This window comes from Pelophylax lessonae, assembly GCF_965119305.1.
Source record: "Pelophylax lessonae genome assembly, chromosome: 1".
NCBI classification, from domain to species: Eukaryota; Metazoa; Chordata; class Amphibia; order Anura; family Ranidae; genus Pelophylax; species Pelophylax lessonae.
Window position 1 is genome coordinate 32,986,303 of NC_138768.1, and position 20,577 is coordinate 33,006,879.

Consider the following 20,577-nt stretch of genomic DNA (forward strand, 5'->3'; position numbering starts at 1 on the left):
ATGTTGAGATTCTCATTTGTGATCGCACTGAGAGGCGCCGCGTACCTACCGAATAACAAGGGGTTTTCAGAGTCCGTTCTTCCTTTGTTGTTCAGCGTCACAATGGAGGGTTGGCCATCTGTGACCTATTGCCTTAACAGTCACATAAGTATCACACTAGAGCAGCCTTACTCAACCAGGGCTCTTTATGGAACACTAGAGTTCCTCCAGAGGCTACTTGGGGATGCTTCAGCAATGAGCATTTTCTACCTCTCAGATGAAAAAATAACAATTGACACTAAGGAGGCCCTTCTCCAATGACCACCAATGTAAGGGGGCCCTTCTCCAATGACCACCAATGTAAGGGGGCACTCACTGGCCACCAATATGAAAGGGGGGCCCTTCTTCACTGATCATCAAAGTAAGGGGTCCTTCTCCCTCTGACCACCAATCTACGAGGTCCTTTTCCATGGACTACCAATATAAGGATGTCTTCTTCACTGACAACCAATATAAGGGGGACCTAGTCCACTGATCACCAATATAAGGGGTCTTTCTTCCTCTGATCAGCAATCTAAGAGGCCCTATTCAACGGATTACCAATGTAAGGGGGTCTTCTTCACTGATAACCAATATAAGGTGGACGTAGTCCACTGATCACCAATGTAAGGGGTCTTTCTTCCACTGACAACCTATCAAGGGCAGCTCTTCTCCACTGACTACCAATGTAAAGGGGCCTTCTTTACCGACAAATAATGTAAGGGGCCTTCTTCACCATTACCAATGTAATGGGGCATTCACTGACCACTATTGCAAAGGGGACCTTTCTTCACTGACCACCTATGTAAGGGGTCCTTTTCCACTGACTACCAATATAAGGGGGTCATCTTTACTAACAACCAATGTAAGGGGCCCTTGTTCACTAACAACCAATGTAAGGGGGGCCTTCTTCACTAACAACCAATGTAAGGGGGCCTTCTCCACCAACAACCAATGTAAGGGGGCCTTCTCCACTAACAACCAATGTAAGGGGGCCCTTCTTCATTGACCATCCGTGTAAGGGGTGCTTCTCGCACTGATCGTCAATCTAGGGGGCCCTCCCCCAATGGACTACGAATGTAGGGAGGCCTTCTTCATTGACAACCAATGTAAAGGGGGTTACTACATTTATGACCAATGTAAAGAGGCACACTACACTGATCATCAGTGTAAGGGGGGCATCTCCATGGACCACCAATGTATAGGGGGCTCTTTTCCACTGACCATCAATGTAAAGGGGGTTACTACATTTATGACAAATGTAAAGAGGCACACTACACCAGTGCATGGGGGGGCGCTTCTCCACCAACCACCAATTTGATGGAAAACTTGTAGAGCAGCCCTGGGTGTCAACTACACAGGTAATGCCACATTCCTTATTTATTTTCTACAAAGTTTTAATTTAATGTTTATGTTAATGTACTGTGAGCTGTAGATAAAGTAATTATTAAAAGGGGATCCCTGAGACCTGAAAGTTATTTCAAGGGTTACCTAATTTTAAAAAGGTTGAGAAAGGCTGCTCAAGATAATCAAAGTGTCATTGTACGCCCATGAGATCCAGAACCCAACCACCTTCAGTCTGTTCCAGAAATCTCGCACCGTATACGCCTGGGAGTTCCAGAACTGGACCGTCTTCAGTTTGTCCCAGAAATCTTGCACCTTTAAGAGCACAGGAGGAGGCCAATACAGTCTCCGACAAAGTCCTTTCTATATAAATATCTTATTTACAAGACACCGGAGTCTATGTGTTCATCGGTGGTGTCTGGAACTAAAAAATAAATATTCTGCTCGCTTATTGCCTTCCCTTCCCGGTCCGAAGGCAGCCACCGAGCGTGGGTCGGTTTAATTGGCACATACTAGAAGATGCGGCTTTCATGGCTCAGCTTCCCTCCTCAGTGGAGCGGGTCTCCGATTTCAGTTTGACGAACTCCCGGGCAACCTCGTCGTTGGTCCGCTGGGAGAGGATGCGCAGGATGGTCAGTCCTGTGTCATCCATGTGGATGCGTCGGCCCAGCGGGCACCAGCAGGCACAGCTGCCTTTGTCTGCAATGTCACGCAACTGAATGACAGCGATTCCCAGCACGTGGTCCTCCCTGGCGAAGCAATAGTCCTTCACGCAGACCTGCAGCTCATAACATTCTGGACCGTCTTCGTTGCCCAGAATACTAAAGAGAAAAACAAAAAGAATAGGGTGAATATGCTTCTTTAATGCCACTGTAAGCTACTGGAAATCATAAATGGGCATTGACAAAAATAAAGACAACCCGAGACAGACAAGATTATAGGAATTCCTAGGCAGCTAGACAAGAGTAAAGGCATCCTTAACCACATAGAAAATAGTACAGGCATCCTTAGACAGATAGACAAGAGTATAGGTATCTGTAGGCAGGAAGACAAGATTATAGGCATCGCTACACAAAAGAGTATAGACATCCCTAGACAGATGGACAAGGGTATGGGCATTCCTTGGCAGCTAGGCAGGAGAGTGTGGGCATGGCTAGGCAAGCAAGAGCATGGGCATCCCTAGACAGCCAGGAGTATGGGCAACCTTAGGCAGATAGACAAAGGGTATAGGCATCCTTAGGCAGATAGACAAAGAGTATGGGCATCCCTAGACAGATAGTCAAGAGTATGGGCACCCCTAGACAGATAGACAAGAGTATGGGCATCCCTAGACAGACAGACAAGAGTATGGGCATCCCTAGACAGATAGACAAGAGTATGGGCATCCCTAAACAGATAGACAAGAGAATGGGCATCCCTAGACAGACAAGAGTATGGGCATCCCTAAACAGATAGACAAGAGTATGGGCATCCCTACACAGATAGACAAGAGTATGGGCATCCCTAGACAGATAAACAAAAGTATGGGCATCCTTAGGCAGATAGACAAAAGTATGGGCATTCTTAGGCAGATAGACAAAAGTATGTGCATCCCTAGGCAGATAGACAAGAGTATGGGCATCCCTAGGCAGATAGACAAGAGTATGGGCATCCCTAGGCAGATAGACAAGAGTATGGGCATCCCTAGACAGGTAGACAAAAGTATGGGCATCCCTAGGCAGATAGACAAGAGCATGGGCATCCCTAGACAAAGATTATAGGCATCCTTAGGCAGATAGACAAGAGTATGGGCATCGCCAGACAGATAGACAAGAGTATGTGCATCCCTAGACAGATAGACAAGAGTTTGGGCATCCCAAGACAGACAAGAGTATGGGCATCCCTAAACAGATAGACAAGAGTATGGGCATCCCTAAACAGATAGACAAGAGTATGGGCATCGCTAGACAGATAGACAAGAGCATGGGCATCCCTAGGCAGATAGACAAGACCATGGGCATCCTTAGGCAGATAGACAGAGTATAGGCATCCCTAAATATAAGAGTAAAGGTATACTGGGTAGATGGACAAAAATTTAGGCACCCCTACAAAGATTGCTATTTTTTGCCCACACACAATATCAAACTACATCACACTGTTACCCACTCAAACCTATTCACCACGAATGCCTGCTTCCACTTCTGGTTATAAGGGAACATGTGACCTATTCCAATGATGCCCTACTTGGACCTTAGGTGAGAAATGCCTGACCCCAAAAGTGTCACAAGGAGGATGCTATCAACACTGTGTAAGCTCTAATGTTATTCCACAGAGCTTACACACAGTTTGAATTGTAGAGGATAAATGCAAAGAGGCGAATGTAGGTGAATCAGAGGTGGAGTTTGTTATAAAGTTCACCTTGCTAGATGCTGGGAGGTAAACCCCCTGACAATCCCTTCTATTTCTTGGAGACTCTACTTCCAAAATCTCTGAGCTGAGCTCCTGGGTCTGTACACCTGCTTTGCCTATTAGGATGGGGCTCCCACCGTTCTTGCTCTGAATTCCCAAGTATGGAAATCTGCTGTGTCCATTATGAGGGTCCGACACCATTCTTGCTCTAAATTCCCAGGTCTGTTCACCTGCTGTGCCCATTATGAGGAGCTCCCTTCATCCCTGTGCCAAGTTCCTGGTCCTGTACACATGATGTGCCCATTATGAGGAGCTCCCACCATCCCTGCACTGGGTTCCCAGGTCAGTACACCCGCTGTGCCCATTATGAGGGGTTCCCACCATCCCTGTACACCTGCTGTGGCCATTATGAAGAATTCCCACCATCCCTGCACTGAGTTTCTGGGTCTGTAGACCTGCTGTGCTCATTATGAGGGGTTCTCACCATCCCTGCACTGAGTTTCTGGGTCTGTACACCTGCTGTGCTCATTATGAGGGGTTCCCACCATCCCTGTGCTGAGTTTCTGGGTCTGTACACCTGCTGTGCCCATTATGAGGGGTTCCCACCATCCCTTTGCTGATATCCCAGGTCTGTACACCTGCTGTGGCCATTATGAAGAATTCTCACCATCCCTGCACTGAGTTTCTGGGTCTGTACACCTGCTGTGCTCATTATGAGGGGTTCTCATCATCTCTGCACTGAGTTTCTGGGTGTATACACCTGTTTTGCCCTTTATGAGGGGTTCCCATCATCCCTGTGCTGAGTTCCCCAATCTGTACACCTGCTGTTCCCACCATCCCTGTGTGGACTTCCCAGGTCTGTAGACCTGCTGTGCCCATTATGAGGGGCTCCCATCATCCCTGCACTGGTTTCCCAGGTCTGTATACCTGCTGTGCCCATTATGAGGGGTTCTCACCATCACTGCACTGAGTTTTTGGGTCTTTACACCCGCTGTGCCTGTTATGAGGATATCCCATCATTCCTGCACTGAGTTCCTGGCCCTGAATACCAGCTGTGCCCATTATCAGGGGTTCTCACCATATTTGCTGGATTTTCATTTAGTGTATGGAGAATGTAACATTAAGAGCTGGAACTAACCAAATGTGGCCAGTAAAACCCAAAACTTCCAGGTAGACAGTTACAAAATGAGGAATTATGGCAGGCAGGTCTCTGCCCAACTGGTCCTATCTACAGTATATTAGATTTGATTAAAAGATTTCTTGAGATAATAGAGAATACATCAGGGAAGGGTGACACCGTTCTTAGGCTTTGTAAAAAATTTTGGTGAAAAACTGGAAAATTTAAGAACAATACAATTCAGTGGGTGATTCAACTTGCCAGCATTTTGTTTTTAATTCTGTTGTGAATGGAGTTTTTCTTCAAGCCCAGTATAGTCAAGGAAGGAGTCAAAAGGTGGTGTAAAGAACACAGAGGAGTAAAACCATCTATTATTATCTATCAACAAACAAGCTGTGGTAGAGGCCATGGCAGGGAGACCACACCCCCAGTGCCATCTTAAGAGCATTAAAGGGCCCCAGGCAATGCAGTGCACTGGGGCCCTGCCTACACAATCACCCACAAGAATAAAAATGCAAATTATCGATAAGGCGACATTTATTGGTACGGCAGTGCCAGGCTAATGACACAAATATAAAATTCCAAGTTTGGCAGCTGGGTCCGGAGAACACACACACCACACAGATGGGAGTCAGACTCAACTGTAATGTGTGTGCCTGTTCCCATGGAGGCGGACAGACATTCCTGCAGTTGTGGGCTCCCCCTCCATGACCCAATTGGCCTGACAGCAGCGCAGGGCCAACAGGCGCTTACCACCTGCCAAGTTTGGCGGCAGGATGCACACAGGAATCGGGACTAATGCTTGGCTGGGGCTGGGTCGCTGGCCAGGTGGGGCAACCCGGGCAAGTGGGGCCCCCGTGCAACTGCCAAGCGTGCCCATTCGGTAAGATGGCCTTGCACACCCCTACATATACCGCCATACATATTTGCCCCAGCACTCACAAGTGAAAGGTCTCGTTGTATTTGGGAGCCCAGTTGTTGCTCTTGGACTTGGTGGTGAACTTCCTCTTCTTGTCGCTCAGATGAGGTCCAATCACAGTGGCCTCCACGAAGGGCCGGAACATGCCGGTCGTCTGCCACTTGAGGTCATTCGCGGCCACCACTGCCAGGGAAAGCACAAAGAGTGATAAAAGGAGACAGTGCCACCACAGGCTGATAGAGGTACTGCACCCAATCAATAGATATTCTGTTTTTTGTGTTTTTTAACTTTACATTTTTTTTTTTAAACATAGCCAAATACCAATTGTAATTTTATGTTCCAGGGAAAATATGGTCCAGCCCAAAGAATACTTGTTAAATGATAGTGTGCAGCTGGGGCTATTTTGGATGTGTCTCTCTGCCTATTTGTGGACGGGGGAAGCTTACAAAGAGATTTGCATAAACTTAAACCAGACATGTATAGAGGATGGGTCTATCAATGGTCTAAAGTGTAAAGACCACAATGAAATAAAGGAGGATTCAAACTGTATTAAAACTTGAAGTGTTATCATTGGCTTACCTTTAACAGTCACCTTCTGCTCGCCGGTTCCTGGATGAGTGAACAGATCAACCTGTATTGATACCTCTCCCACTGAATCATCCACGCCAGAGCCTGGGACAGACAGACAGAATGCTACAGTCAATTACTGGGAGTCATTACAGTTAGGTGAAAGCTTTTTTGGGCAATGCTAGTGTGCAGTGTCAATGTTGTATGACCCGCATCCTCTACTACCAGAAGAACAAAGCTGCCCATGGATGGGCACGTGGTGGAATATACCCCACAACCTTCTGCCCAATTCATCTCCCATCACCAAAACTCCTCCATATTTGGCATATTACCAAACACGTAATGAGCTTATCCAGGAGCTAAACCCTTCCCTCTACTCGCCAAAAAGGGTTGTTCAGTGATTTGGAGCCCCCTGTTAGTAACTTCTATAGGTGAGCTGAAAGCGGTGTGACCCAAAGCCATAACATAAATACCCATAATACCGAACTGGTAACATCTCCTTGAGCAACTGATCTCCATCAACACAGCTGATTTCCTTAATGTGGCCAGTAGGAGTAGAACATTAGATTTTCAGGGGGGTCAGTGGGAATAGAAAGTGCCCCAATTGCAAGTAAACAATGCCTCGGGCTTGGTGGTCAATAGGAGGAATTCCCCATTCCACATCTTTGTTTTCAGTGGACAGAATGGAGCCTCATTGTTGGTGTCAGTGGGAAGAACAGTGCCCCAAAGACCAGATAAAGGTGGGCAAAGTGGGCCGCAGTTTGGAGACCACTGATCTAGAGAACTGTGGGGAGAAGACCAAACATTATATTGGTTCCTCCTTTCCGAAACTATTTTCTTTTATCTATATCTTTTAGTAGGTGAGTTCTCCAAAACCGCACACTATGGATCACACATGTTCAAGAGTCAAGATCATCCTTTTGCCCCCCTACCGACACTAAAGAGTCTTCCTTTTATTTTCTATCCAGGCTTGGTGCCATGAAGGGAAGGAAGCGGATTTGTTGATGGGATCAAAAAAGATGGTTTCTTCTTGAAGATACATGATGTCCACTTTGGTTGACCCTTGGCGGTCTTCAATAACCTCTTTTGGTTCGGCTCAACCTGTAACTGGGCACCACTACTAAGCTGCAATACTGTTGGTATTTCTTGCCCCAAAAGATTCATTTTTAAGGTCATAAGAGCTAAATCTCATGTTTTAATTACAGGGAGATGAAGTTATAATACCCAAGTGTGGCCTTCTGGGTCTCCCAAGATTTCTGAAGGTGAAATCTCCAGTGTGATCAGCATTGGCACTTGTGAAAAGTAGTTTTCACACTTCCTATGCTAGTGAGAGTGATTTACTCCAATATTGGGCCCAACGTGGAGACAGAGCCAGGATCTCCCCACTGAAATCACAGTTATAAGAAGTCAGCCAGGAGCTAAATCCACCAATTTATTCATTTATAAGCAAAGTATCAGCTCTGGATGGGTCTACTCTATGGGAAATGAGTCTACTCCACTATAAGATGGTGGAGCTGGAATCTAGAGGTATAAAGGTAAGGTGGTATGAACTACAAGGATAACTGCTAAACATACCCTCCTTGGGAGGAACGTCCTCGTTAGCTGTATATCTAATACCCTTCCCATCATGCACTGAGACACGAATGACAGCAGGTAAAGAGAGAGGAAGAGACGGTTATACAGACATGAAGCAGGAGCAAACAAAGTATACATATGACACCCTAATGCTGAGCGACAAAGAACAGCTTGTACAGTACAGGCAAGAGATCACAAAGTGCCAAAGTTGTATAATAGCCAATGATTAACAAAGACATCAAAAGGTACCTGGATGTTCGGGAAAAAATAAATAAAAAATCAGCTATGGCAGATGCTTGACCCAACACTATTTCTTAAGTATTCTGTCATTTATGGTCCTCCAGGGAAATACTTATGATTTCAGTACTACGTGGGGTTACATAGGTTTCCACCTCCTATTCCTCAGAAATGTACTGCTTAGCAATAGAATTGAGAATAAAGGGATTATGATTTATGTGTCTCTTCGTCTTATTGAGTCAATCCACACAAAGTGAAATTTCAGACTTTGATAGATGCTGGAGAGCTATCTCGTCTTTATCTTAGGGATTCACTTGGTAAGATTTCTGAACTCCATTCCTGGGTCTGTACACCTGCTGCGCCCACTACAAGAGGTTCCCACATCTGCAGTGCCCATTATGAGGGGTTCCCACCATCCCTTCACTGAGTTCCCAGGTCTGTACACCTGTTGTGCCTATTATTAGGGGCTTCCACCATCCCTGTTCTGAGTTCTGGATCTGTACACCTGCTGTGCCCATTATGATGGGTTCTCACCAACCCTGTGCTGAGTTCCTGGGTCTGTACACCTGCTGTGCCCATTTTGAGGGGTTCTCACCAACCCTGTGCCGAGTTCCTGGGTCTGTACACCTGTTGTGCCCATTATGAAGGGCTCCTGCCATCCCATTCACTGAGTTCCCAGATCTGTACACCTGCTGTGCCCACTATAGGGGGTTCCCATAATCCATACATTGAGTTTCCAGGTCTGTACATCTGCTGTGCCCATTTTGAGGGGTTCTCACCAACCCTGTGCTGAGTTCCCAGGTCTGTACACCTGCTATGCCTATTATTTGGCGGCTTCCACCATCCCTGTGCTGAGTTCTGGATCTGTACACCTGCTGTGCCCATTATGAGGGGTTCTCACCAAACCTGTGCTGAGTTCCCGGATCTGTACACTTGCTGTGCCCATTATGAGGGATTCCCACCATCCCTGTGCTGAGCTTCTGGGTCTGTACACTTTCTGTAAAATCCTTTTTTTAGACCGTTGTCCCCAGAATATTTGACCCTATTGGAGGATTTTCCTTCACCTCTCGCTCCAGTGACAATTTGAAAATATTGGATTCACCCATCACTAATGATCGCCACCAGAACAAATACAGAATCTCTCCAGCTGGGACATAGCAATACAAACTTGACAGAGCGTCTAACCCCTCCCCACTCCATGCAATATAAAATTAATCAAAAACTTGGTCCCCTTTTTACCTTTGTATTTGCATTGCCTAATAACCTTTCTACATCACTGTGTTATATCTTGGTGCTTTATAAACTATTATGCTGTGCTATGGGGAAATGCAACTTTGCCTTTTATAAATAGAAACCTGAAGTTTGGAGGGAGTATACGATGGCACAATAAACTTTACAAACATAAAAAGGCAATATCTGAGACAGAAGACTCACAAAGACACACCAGGTCACATGACCACTTTCACGCTTTGTGAATGAACTCCACATTATTTCCCTTTAATTAAGAATCTCCCATTACCACTAGATGGAGCCATGCAAGTATATAGAGATGCGACGTGATGCGGACCATGAGCTCACCTTGTGCCGTCTGTGATTGCACAAAGGTCTTGATGAGCGTGTCTGTGGTCTGTGTGTAGAGCGAGAGGGCGTAGCGCAGAGACTGCAGTTCTGGGCTCTTCTCCAGGAACGTTTTCTTCAGACCGTTTCCTCCAGCGTGAAAATATTGCTGCACAGAAGATAAAATGGGCAAGATAGTCACCCAGAATTCAACAGTTTGTTCTATCCTTCACAACCAATAAGATTCCAGCTATCATTTTCCAGTGTATGTCATATAGTACGCTGGTCTTTCTAAAACGAAGATGCCGGCTGAGTCATGTCAATCCTGGTGCCTGGGCACAGTCCCGGGACAGGTTCTTCTAGTGCCCAGGGCACGGATGCAGAACTGTGCCCCTCCTCCACTGTTAATTTATGCCTTAGAATGGGTTTATTGTCCTGTATCCATTCTCTGTCCCCTTGCTCCGCTGTCCCCAGGGCAGCTTCCCCTCTTGCCCACCACTTGTCCTGGCCCTGCCTGTGTCTGACACAAATCAGATCCTGCTGCAGTCTCCCACCTTGTGACTTGCTACACAGTTACAATGTACAGTCTGATCACTGAGGGACAGGAGACTGAGGAAATGCTTCCCCCTGCCTACAGCAGACTGATAGCATCATCTTAGTCTAGCTAAAGTTCCTGGATCTGGATTGGAGTTCAAGGACGGCTATTTAATGATAAAAGTTAAAGCCTTTCTTAAAAAAAAAAATCTATACTGTTCTTGCATTGATGTATTTGTGTACATTACAGATAGATGCACTTTACATTTACATAAATGCTGGTGGTGGGGGATAAAAAAAAAAAAATTCATAAAGCTAAATGTAGGGCCACTGTTATTACTCTAAACCCCCGAAATACAGAGAAAGATGCACCCCTCTGGGTGACCCAACAATGGCCCCTCAAACTCACACCAACTAAATAGGAAAATGCCTCTGCTCCATGCAGACACTCAAGTTCATTAGAACCTGCCGTGGGTGCACCAGGCCCACCGGGAGGTGCTTTCCTTCCAAACAGCACCCCCTTCATTTAAGGACAAGATGCGCCAAAACCAAGCATTTCCAGTTGAAAACAACCTTATTCCCCTTTGAGCAACAACGTACCACTGGAAAACATGGAGATGTGTAAACCGTTCAGATGAGTGAACCAGAAGCTGTTCAACATGGGTGTCGGCCCCCGGCTTGCCACCGTCTAATCGTGGATATAAAAGAAAGATCGGCCGAACACCACCAGATGCTTGAATAAAGTAAAGTCCTTTATTGTAAAAGCCAAATGCGAACAGGATACAGGTAGACGCATTTCACACGTGTCTGTGCTTGGACACATGTGAAATGCGTCTACCTGTACCCATGTATCCTGTTTGTATTTGGCTTTTACAATAAAGGACTTTACTGCATTCAAGCATCTGGTGGTGCGCGGCCCGATCTTTCATCTCCAACATTCCACTGGACACAGGCTCCTCACTAATTCATTTTGTCCTAATGTAAGGTTTAGTCGCAGACTTAGCCCTAAGTTCACTCAAAATGCATGGGGAGGGGGGGGGGAGGGGAGGGGGGGCAGTTTGCGGTGGGATGTTGTTGCTTAAAGAGGAACAAAGCAGACTGAGCCGTACGTTAGAGCGAAACATGTCAGGGAGGAGCCTGTGTCAGGTGGGATGTTGATTCTAAAAGGGGAACAAAGCAGACTAAGCCCTACATTAGAGCGAATCGTGACGGTGTCAGGTGGGATGTTACTGCTATAAAAGGAACAAAGCAGACTAAGCCCTACGTTAGAGCGAAACATGTCAGTGAGGAGCCTTTGTCAGGTGGGATGTTGATTCTAAAAGAGGAACAAAGCAGACTAAGCCCTACATTAGAGTGAATCGTGTCAGAGAGGTGCCGGTGTCAGGTGGGATGTTACTGCTATAAAAGGAACAAAGCAGACTAAGCCCTACTTAGAGCGAAACATGTCAGGGAGGAGCCTGTGTCAGGTGGGATGTTACTGATATAAAAGGAACAAAGCAGACTAAGCCCTTTGTTAGAGCGAAACATGTCAGTGAGGAGCCTTTGTCAGGTGGGATGTTGATTCTAAAAGAGGAACAAAGCAGACTAAGCCCTACATTACAGCAAATCATGTAAGAGAGGAGCCTTTGTCAGGTGGGATGTTGTTGCTAAAAGAGAAATAAAGTATGCTAAGTCCAACATTAGCACAAAATGTGTAAGGGAGGAGCCTGTGTCAGGTTGGATGTTGCAGCTAAAAGAGGAAGAAAGTAGACTAAGCCCTACGATAGAGCGAAATATGTCAGTAAAGAGCATTTGTCAGGTGGGATGTTGATATTAAAAGAGGAACAAAGCAGACTAAGCCCTACGTTAGAGCGAAACATGTCAGGGAGGAGCCTGTGTCAGGTGGGATGTTACTAATATAAAAGGAACAAAGCAGACTAAGCCCTACGTTAGAGCGAAACATGTCAGTGAGGAGCCTTTGTCAGGTGGGATGTTGATTCTAAAAGAGGAACAAAGCAGACTAAGCCCTACATTAGAGCGAAACATGTAAGAGGGGAGCCTTTGTCAGGTGGGATATTGTTGCTAAAAGAGAAATAAAGTATGCTAAGTCCAACATTAGCACAAAATGTGTCAGGGAGGAGCCTGTGTCAGGTGGGATGTTGCTGCTAAAAGAGGAAGAAAGTAGACTAAGCCCTACGATAGAGCTAAATATGTCAGTAAAGAGCCTTTGTCAGGTGGGATGATGATATTAAAAGAGGAACAAAGCAGACTAAGCCCTATATTAGAGCAAAACGTGTCAGGGAGGAGCCTGTGTCAGGTGGGATGTTGTTTTCTAAAAGAGGAATAAGTTGGCCAAATCTTATGTTAGGACAAAACATGTTAGAGAGGAGCCAGGGTCTGATGGTATTTTGTTGGTCAAGGAGGAAAAAGTAGACTAAGTTCTATGTTAGGCTGGCCTACATCGGTGAAAAGCTGTGTCTGGTGGGATGATGTTGCTAAAAAAGGAACAAAGTAGACAACGCCCTACGCCAGGGTGAAACACATGAGTAAAAGCCTGTGTCTGGTGGGATGATCTTGCTAAAGGAGGAAAAAGTAGACCAAGTTTTACTTTAGGGTGAAATGCATCAACCGAGGAGCCAGTGTTTAATGCAATGTTGTTATGGAATAAAGTATGTAAAGTCCTATTTTAAAGCAAAATGTGTCAGTGAGGAGCCTGTGTCAGGTAGGATGCTGTTGCTCATAGAGGAATAAAGTAAACAAATCCCTATTTAGGGGTGAAACGTGTCAATAGTGGAGCCTGTGTGTGATATAATTGTGTTGCTTAAAGAGGAATAAAGCAGACTAAGGTCCATGTTAGGGTGGAACGCATCAGGGGAGGAGCCTCTCTTTGGCGACATGTTGTTATGGAATACAGTATGCTAAGTCCTATGTTAGAGAAAAATGTGTCAGGGAGGAGCCTGTGTCAGGTGGGATGCTGTTGCTCATAGAGGAATAATCCCTACGTTGGGGTAAAACGCGTCAGTTGTGGAATCTCTGTTTAATAGGATTCTGTTGCAAAAGGAATAAAGCAGACTAAGTCCTATGTTAGGGTGAAACGCATCACCAGAGGAGCTTGTGACTGGTGGGATATTGATGCTCTCATTTCTTTTCTTTTTTTTTTAAACAATCTGTGGTAGATGGAAAAAAAAAAAAGGTCAAAGAAAATTGAGAACAATTATAACTTTGATGGTACTTTGGATGGCTGTGATGAGTGAGAAATAAAAAAAAGAATGTCCAAATGCAATGAAACGTTCCAATGTAATCTAAAAAAAAAACCAATGAATTGATATGACCGGCTTTTCAGTGGTGGGTTTACCTTGATAGTATCCAAAGCCAGATCCATGACCGCACATTGCTTTGGGGTCAGACTCCGAGTCTCTTCTCGGACCATGTGATCCTGGAACAAGAAGAAATGGTTACCACCAACAGAAGAGGTTCTCCACTACCACTAGATGGCTCTGGAACGGTCATCGGGACCGCCAATCTCCATAGTCACCACCCATAACAGAAGGGCTTGCTGCACATCCTCTGCTTTGGTACAGAGAAGCTCAGTTTACAGAATCAAGTTTAAACATACGAATATAAAACCTCTGAACTTCTTACAGATCATTTCTGTGCGATTTCCAACAAATTAATACATTTAGAAGTAGCTCATGGGAATGTCTGGGCATTCGAGTCATCATGTAAATTCCCCTTGAGTCAGGTGAACCTCAATTAAGCTTTGGGTCTCCGTTTAGCCTTCTATAGCCACATCTGATGGATTCCACTGAGGGTGCAGGCTAGGTAAAAAAGTCTGTCTAGACTCTATACAACCCGTAAGCGAAAGAAACGTTCTATTCATCGCACCACCATACAAGCCCATCTGTCTCATAAGTGATAGCAGCTCTGTCAAAACCATGCCCCCAACGTTTCACCCTGCCCTTGGGGCTTAGTCACGGAGATCCATGATTAAGCCCTGTGGTGGGGCAAAATGGGTCGGGGGTGTTACTTGGGAGTCAGGCTGAGGCTGCTAGCACTAGGGATGATCGAACGGTTCGGGTCGACCATCGGTTCGACCCGAACATTGACTGTTCGAAATTCAGCCGAATTCCGAAATTTTTGCGGAAAAAGTTCGGAATTCGGCAACCAGAACCGACCAAAATGCAATGGGACAGGAACTGGGCTTTAAAAGCCCGTGATTGGACCAGAAACATTAGTAAAAGCCAATTGAGGGGGCAGGAGGATGCTAGGAATGTGATTGGAGTGACTAGGGGGTCCAATCAGTAGTGAATACGCCCCCCAGTATATAACATAGCCCCGCCAAATCTCTAGCACTGTAATACAGGGGCTGTAGAAGAGAGTGGAAGCAGTTCTGTTACTCCTGCTTCAAAAGTGTCATTTAGCAATTATTAGTGTGAGGAAAGAGATATCTAGTGTAGTTAGGATATTATATACTACTATAGTTAGATTCAATAATCTAGTTTCTGTAGGGAAAGTGTTAAGTGTCAGGGTGACCGTAGTGTAGTGTAGGGTGAACTGACTCTGACTGCTATGGCAGGGTGACCAAACTCTTCCATGTCAGTGTGACCGCCATAGAAAAAAGATAATTTGCCTTAGAATTGCAGTAGAGCAGGGATAGGGCTACTTTCACACCTGGCTGTTTTTGTTGCAGGCGTTTATTGGGTTTTTTTGTGGACGTCTTTGGAGGCAGGCATGACATCTGAACTTCTGTGTAGGGGTATATACACACACACACATATATATGTATATATACACATACACATATATAGGTGTGATAGGAGCGGAGCCACATCCCTGCAAATAATTTCATTAGCGCAGGCATAGGGTTCCGCCCAGGTGTGAAAGGAGCGGAGCCCCATCCCTGCTCTACTGCAATTCTAAGACAAACAATCTTTTTTTTTCTGGTTCTGGACATGCTACAGAGCTGAAACTTCACAGGTACACTTTTTAGATCCCCCAGACACTAAATCCAAAGAAATCTTTTTTTTTTTCTTCAATAATTTTTTCAATAATTGGCTCTCTATCAAAAACGAAAATTTTTAAGAACTTTTTTTTGTGTGATTAGTCCCTGGGGCATGACCCAGAACCCTAGGCACTTTTTAGGGGCATTTATTGGGTTTTAGGGCTTCAAAATTGTGTTTTTTGATTACCTAAGTTCGGGTCCCATTGATTTCAATGAAGTTCTGGAATCCGGACCCAAACTTTCGGGAAGTTCGGGTGTTATGGTCGAACCAAACTTTTCAAAAGTTCATCCCTAGCTAGCACCTGTGTGACAAATGGGCTCATATGGTTTGCAGCAAATGGAACATTTCTCTCACCTTGGGTCTGGGTTTAATCTGATGGACCTCATCATAAGTGGCAGTAAAGTACTGGGTTGAATCCCACTCCGGTTTCTTCTTGTACATGCCAACATACAGGTCCCCCAACTTTAGTCTCCGTTCCTCCATATTGGGGAATCCAGGAGATACTGCCCATCTAGGGCTGTCCTCACACCATCTGGATGAAACCTGTCTATAGAGCAGCTTTTCTCCAGCTTGGGTTCCATTAGGATTCCTCCACAGGTTGTTAGGGGTTCCATAAGCAATTTATGACTCTCAGTGAAGCTATCACTAACACCAGTTAATTATATTGAAACGGGGCATTCTCCTCACTAGCCACCAATGTAAGGAGCATTCTAGGAGATCCTGCCCATCTAGGGCTATCCCCACACCACCTGCATGGAACCTATTTATGGACCTTCAAGATGTATAAAGCAGATTTTCTTGGCTTAGGTTCCATGAAACATTAGGATTCCTACACAGGTTGTTAGGGGTTCCATAAGCAATTACTGCCTCTTAGAAAAGCTGCCACTGACACCAATTAAGTATTTCCAAGGGGGCATTCGCCTCACTAACCTCCAATGTAAGGAGCATTATAGGTGATCCTGCCCATCTAGGGCTGTACTCACACTATCTACATGGAATCCATCTATGGACGTATGAAGCAGCCTTTCTCCAGCTGAAGTTCCATGGAACATTAGGATTCCTCCACAGGTTGTTAGGGATTCCATAAGCAATTTCTGCCACTCAGATAAGCTACTACTGACACCAATTAAGTATTTCTAAATGGGTATTCTCCTAGCTAACCACTAATGTAAGGATCATTCTTAGAGATCCTGCCCATTTAGGGCTATCCTCACACCTCCTGCATGGAAGCCATCTATGGAGCTTCAGTATGTATAGAGCAGATTTTCTTGGCTTAGGTTCCATGGAACATTAGGATTCCTACACAGGTTGTTAGGGGTTCCATAAGCAATTGCTGCCTCTTAGAAAATCTACCACTGACACCAATTAAGTATTTCCAAGGGGGCATTCGCCTAGCTAACCACTAATGTAAGGATCATTCTTGGAGATCCTGCCCATTTAGGGCTATCCTCATACCTCCTGCATGGAAGCCATCTATGGACCTACAGTATGTATAGAGCAGCCTTTCTCAGCTTAGGGTCCATGGGACATTAGGATTCCTACACAGGTTGTTAGGGGTTCTATAAGAAATTTGTGCCTCTTAGAAAAGCTACCACTGACACCAATTAAGTATTTCCAAGTGAGCATTCCCCTCACTAACCTCCAATGTAAGGAGCATTATAGGTGATCCTGCCCATCTAGGGCTGTCCTCACACCACCTGCATTGAACCTATGTATGGACGTATGTATGGACCTATGTATGGACCTATGTATAGAGCAGCCTTTCTCAGCTTACGTTCTATTGAACATTAGGATTCCTCCACAGGTTCTTGGGGATTCCATGCGTATTTTCTGCCTCTCAGATAACTGATCACTGACACAAATTAAGTATCTCGAAGGGGGCCTTCTCCTAGTTAACCACCAATGTAAGGAGCATTCTAGGAGCTGTTCTCACACTACATGTATGGAACCTAGGTATGGACCTATAGAGCATTCTTTCTCCAGCTTGGATTCCATAGAACATTAGGATTCCTCCACAGGTTGTTAGGGGTTCCATGAGCAATTTCCGACTCAGATAAGCTAATGTAAGGAGTATTTTTTTAATGACCACCATTGTACTAAAGACAAACGTTCTACACATACGTACATCAAGATGATATTTATTAAACACAACATTGTAATAACACTACAACAAACACATAAGCATACTTTGCAAACATCTAGAACATTCCATATGATATTCCATGACAGTCTATACCTAAGAGGAAGCAGTCATGTGACGATTAGTGGCAAACAAAAAGCGTGGATGTGATATCCCAAGCTGTCACCATGCTGAGTCCAACACAAAACACCATCATGTGACATTGCGACTATGCGCAACGGGAAGCTGCAAGCGCAGTCATGCGACGTTCCATGCAATGACCGCAGGGGTTTAGTTAAAGGACAATTACAGGAGATAGTGAAAATTCAGTAATAGATTTTGGTGTGCTAATGAAAACATGTAACACGTATGATGAGCTGCTGACCATAGATACAGTATGGGGAGTGAGCGAGCGCTGCCACAATAGGACAGGAAGTGTTTTACTGGCACGATCACCATCTAAAAATAAAGGGGAAAAAAAACTCAAAAATCTAATGCAACCACCACATCTAAGGGGTGGTAAGTAATGATGCACTAAGGTTTAAACCAAACCAAACGGGAAGTTGTCACATAATAGCAAGCTGCCGGCCCAGTCAGCAGCGGTCGTGAAATTCCCCACCTCCTAAGCACATGTTATGAATGGGAGGGGATACGGCCCTTTTTGGACAATGTCATTGACCACGTGGCCATATTTGGTCAACAAAGTCGCGAGTATCTCTGCCTCTTAGTTATGCGTGGCTCTAAGGTGGAGAATTCCAGGACCGCAGCAGATTGGTCCAGTGGCCTGCTAATATGTGACAGCTTCCCGCAGGTTTGGCCTGGACCTTAGCTCATCATTACTGGTAAGCTACAATATATTTCATTTTTGGTTTTAGATATGCTTGAACCATGGGCGTCCGCAGAACTTTTTTCAGGGGGGGGGGGGGGCATAATTTTAAGGTCACCCAATCCCTGCCCCTTTTCAACAATGTCATGAAGGGGAGGGGCTTAGTCATTATACTTATTTTGAGTATTTATTTTTAAAGCATTTGTTAACCTAAAAAAAATATATATATACAGTATATATATATTAATCCTGTTCCATTAAAGCATAATATACAACACAGTGCTTATGCTGTGTAATTAGGCCAGTTCCATCACCTAAAATACCTGGCTGATCCTTACTGACTATGTCCTCCCCTCTGTAACCTGACCACGGTATACCATGGCTGCTGAGCCCTGACACCGTGGTCAGTTTATGTGTCTCCATCATCCGTAGCTCTCCTGTCCTCCTCTGTCCTCTCTTCCCCCTCCCTCCCTGCCTGTCTGCTCCTGTGTCAGTGCCCCCCCTCCCCTCTTGCTGCTGTAGTTTCCTTTAAAGTTTCAAATCCTGTCAGGAGTCTGTTTAATAACCCTGTGTGCCCCGGTGTCTGTGTTTTATAAAGTTTTCAGAGCGCCAATCGCCGCTCACGTGACCCGTCGCCTCTCTCCTCATCTCCCCTTCCCCTCCTCCTCACCTCCCAACTGACGTCAGCAAGGGATCCTCAGCCCTGCCTGCGGCAGGTAGCTGTCAGACGGGGAAAGGAGAGAGCCGACAGGGTCACGTGAGCGGCACTCAGCGCTATAAAAACTATTAAAGAACGGCTTATTTTTTTAAAACACAGACACAGGATTTTCAAACAGACCAGACAGGATGGTTTAAAGGGGCTGTTCCACTTTAAAGGGGATATTGAGATTCCAGGGGGGGGGCATTTGACCCCCCCTTGCCCCTACCTGCGAATGCCCATGGCTTGAACGGACCTTTCATGGTTCTGAAATGGTGGATATGTGTCCTGATGACCTTGGATCTATCATAAATTATCATTCCCTACTGTATATGGAAGGAGTGCTGGTGAATAAAATGTTATCTCCTTGAAGCGATTTCACCTCACTTCCTATGCCACCAACAACATGGAAAGTACCAAAAACCACCCCATGCAGTACACAGACAGCAAAAAAGCCCTGAGGTTCTAATCCTTACCACCTCCCTCCATAATACAAGCTTTGGTGGGAATTCTACTTTAACTGTGGAAGCCAGTGTCCTTCCCCTTAGTTTTACCTTGCAGTAGATAAAGAATTAGGTGGAGGGTAGTGCAAATGACCCAGCCTGGCTAGGGTAGGTTGTTGGTGGCTGCAGCAAAGTCGTCAGCATAGGACATTTAGCTGCTGAGGAATCTTGTTAGGGTGCGTAACAAGCCCATAGGATTCATTAACTCACCAAATTCCACAGAATACTGAATTTTCATTATTAAGTGTACACATTCTTTAAGACACCATTGAGTAACATTGGAGGCATGCAGTGGGGGACAAAACACATTACGCGCTAAGCTCTGGAAATGCTACGAGCAGCACACAACAATGAACTATACCTTCAGCTTTGATAACTGGCCCAGTTCCTTTGCTGCACTGAAAATCAACTGAGTCCCCTGAGAGCCCAGGGGGGGGGAAAGAGAAGAGAACATGTTATAGTCAAGAATGATCTTCCATAGTCACCTAATAGTGACTACAAATACCTTCATCCAATCAGATTCTAACAGCTCCAAACTGTAGAGCTCCAATTATTTCACAGGAAATCTAAGTAAGCTGGAAGGCTGTCTAGTTCCTTTCACCTGATCACAGAGCCCACATCTGTGGATGCCTTCGGTGGCCACTGACATTGGATAGAAATTGCAAGATACGAACAATAGCTTATCAGCACCTCCGATTTTAAAGTGAACCTGTACTGCCATATTAAAGTCCTGCTTAAAAGCAGACACCACAAAAAAAACTCCTATTAGCCAGGAAGGTCTCCTTGGTGCTCTGTTGTAATTTAGTTTCCTTGACCGCATTGGCCAAAATCGCCCAAGGAGAAAATGTTCAAGAAGAGCGCTTTCGTTGGATGGGGCATGGGCAACTGGTGGAAATGCCGATGCCCCGTCCAGTGAGGGCTAATAAAGAAGGCAACTTGTGGAGTCTGTTGTTAAGTCCTACATAAGAGCAAAAGCCACAAGAAACCTCCTTTTATTCGCCCGAAAAGTCTCCTCTGTGCCCCTTTTTAATTTAGTTTCCCTGACTCCGTGGGCAAAATCGTCCAACTGCCATTCCATTGTCCAAAATGTTCAGGAAGAGCACTTTTAATGGACAAGGCATGGGCAACTGGTAGAGATACCCATGCCTTGTAAAGAAGGCAACTTGTGGTGTCTGATCTTAAAGTGGAACTAAA

At 45.3% G+C, this 20,577-nt stretch overlaps 1 protein-coding gene across 1 annotated transcript in view; it reads right to left on the reverse strand.

Moving 5' to 3' along the window:
• Positions 1-1,158: 1,158 nt before the first annotated feature.
• The window catches only part of UNC13B (unc-13 homolog B), a 703,803-nt gene continuing 684,384 nt past the window's right edge, over positions 1,159-20,577 (reverse strand). The window contains exons 34-38 of the mRNA XM_082256386.1: positions 13,591-13,671; positions 9,744-9,891; positions 6,366-6,458; positions 5,810-5,969; positions 1,159-2,183 (exon numbers count right to left, since the gene is read on the reverse strand). Coding sequence (XP_082112512.1) covers positions 1,898-2,183; positions 5,810-5,969; positions 6,366-6,458; positions 9,744-9,891; positions 13,591-13,671 — 768 coding nt within the window. The 3' untranslated portion in view covers positions 1,159-1,897. The remainder of the gene's footprint in view (positions 2,184-5,809; positions 5,970-6,365; positions 6,459-9,743; positions 9,892-13,590; positions 13,672-20,577) is intronic.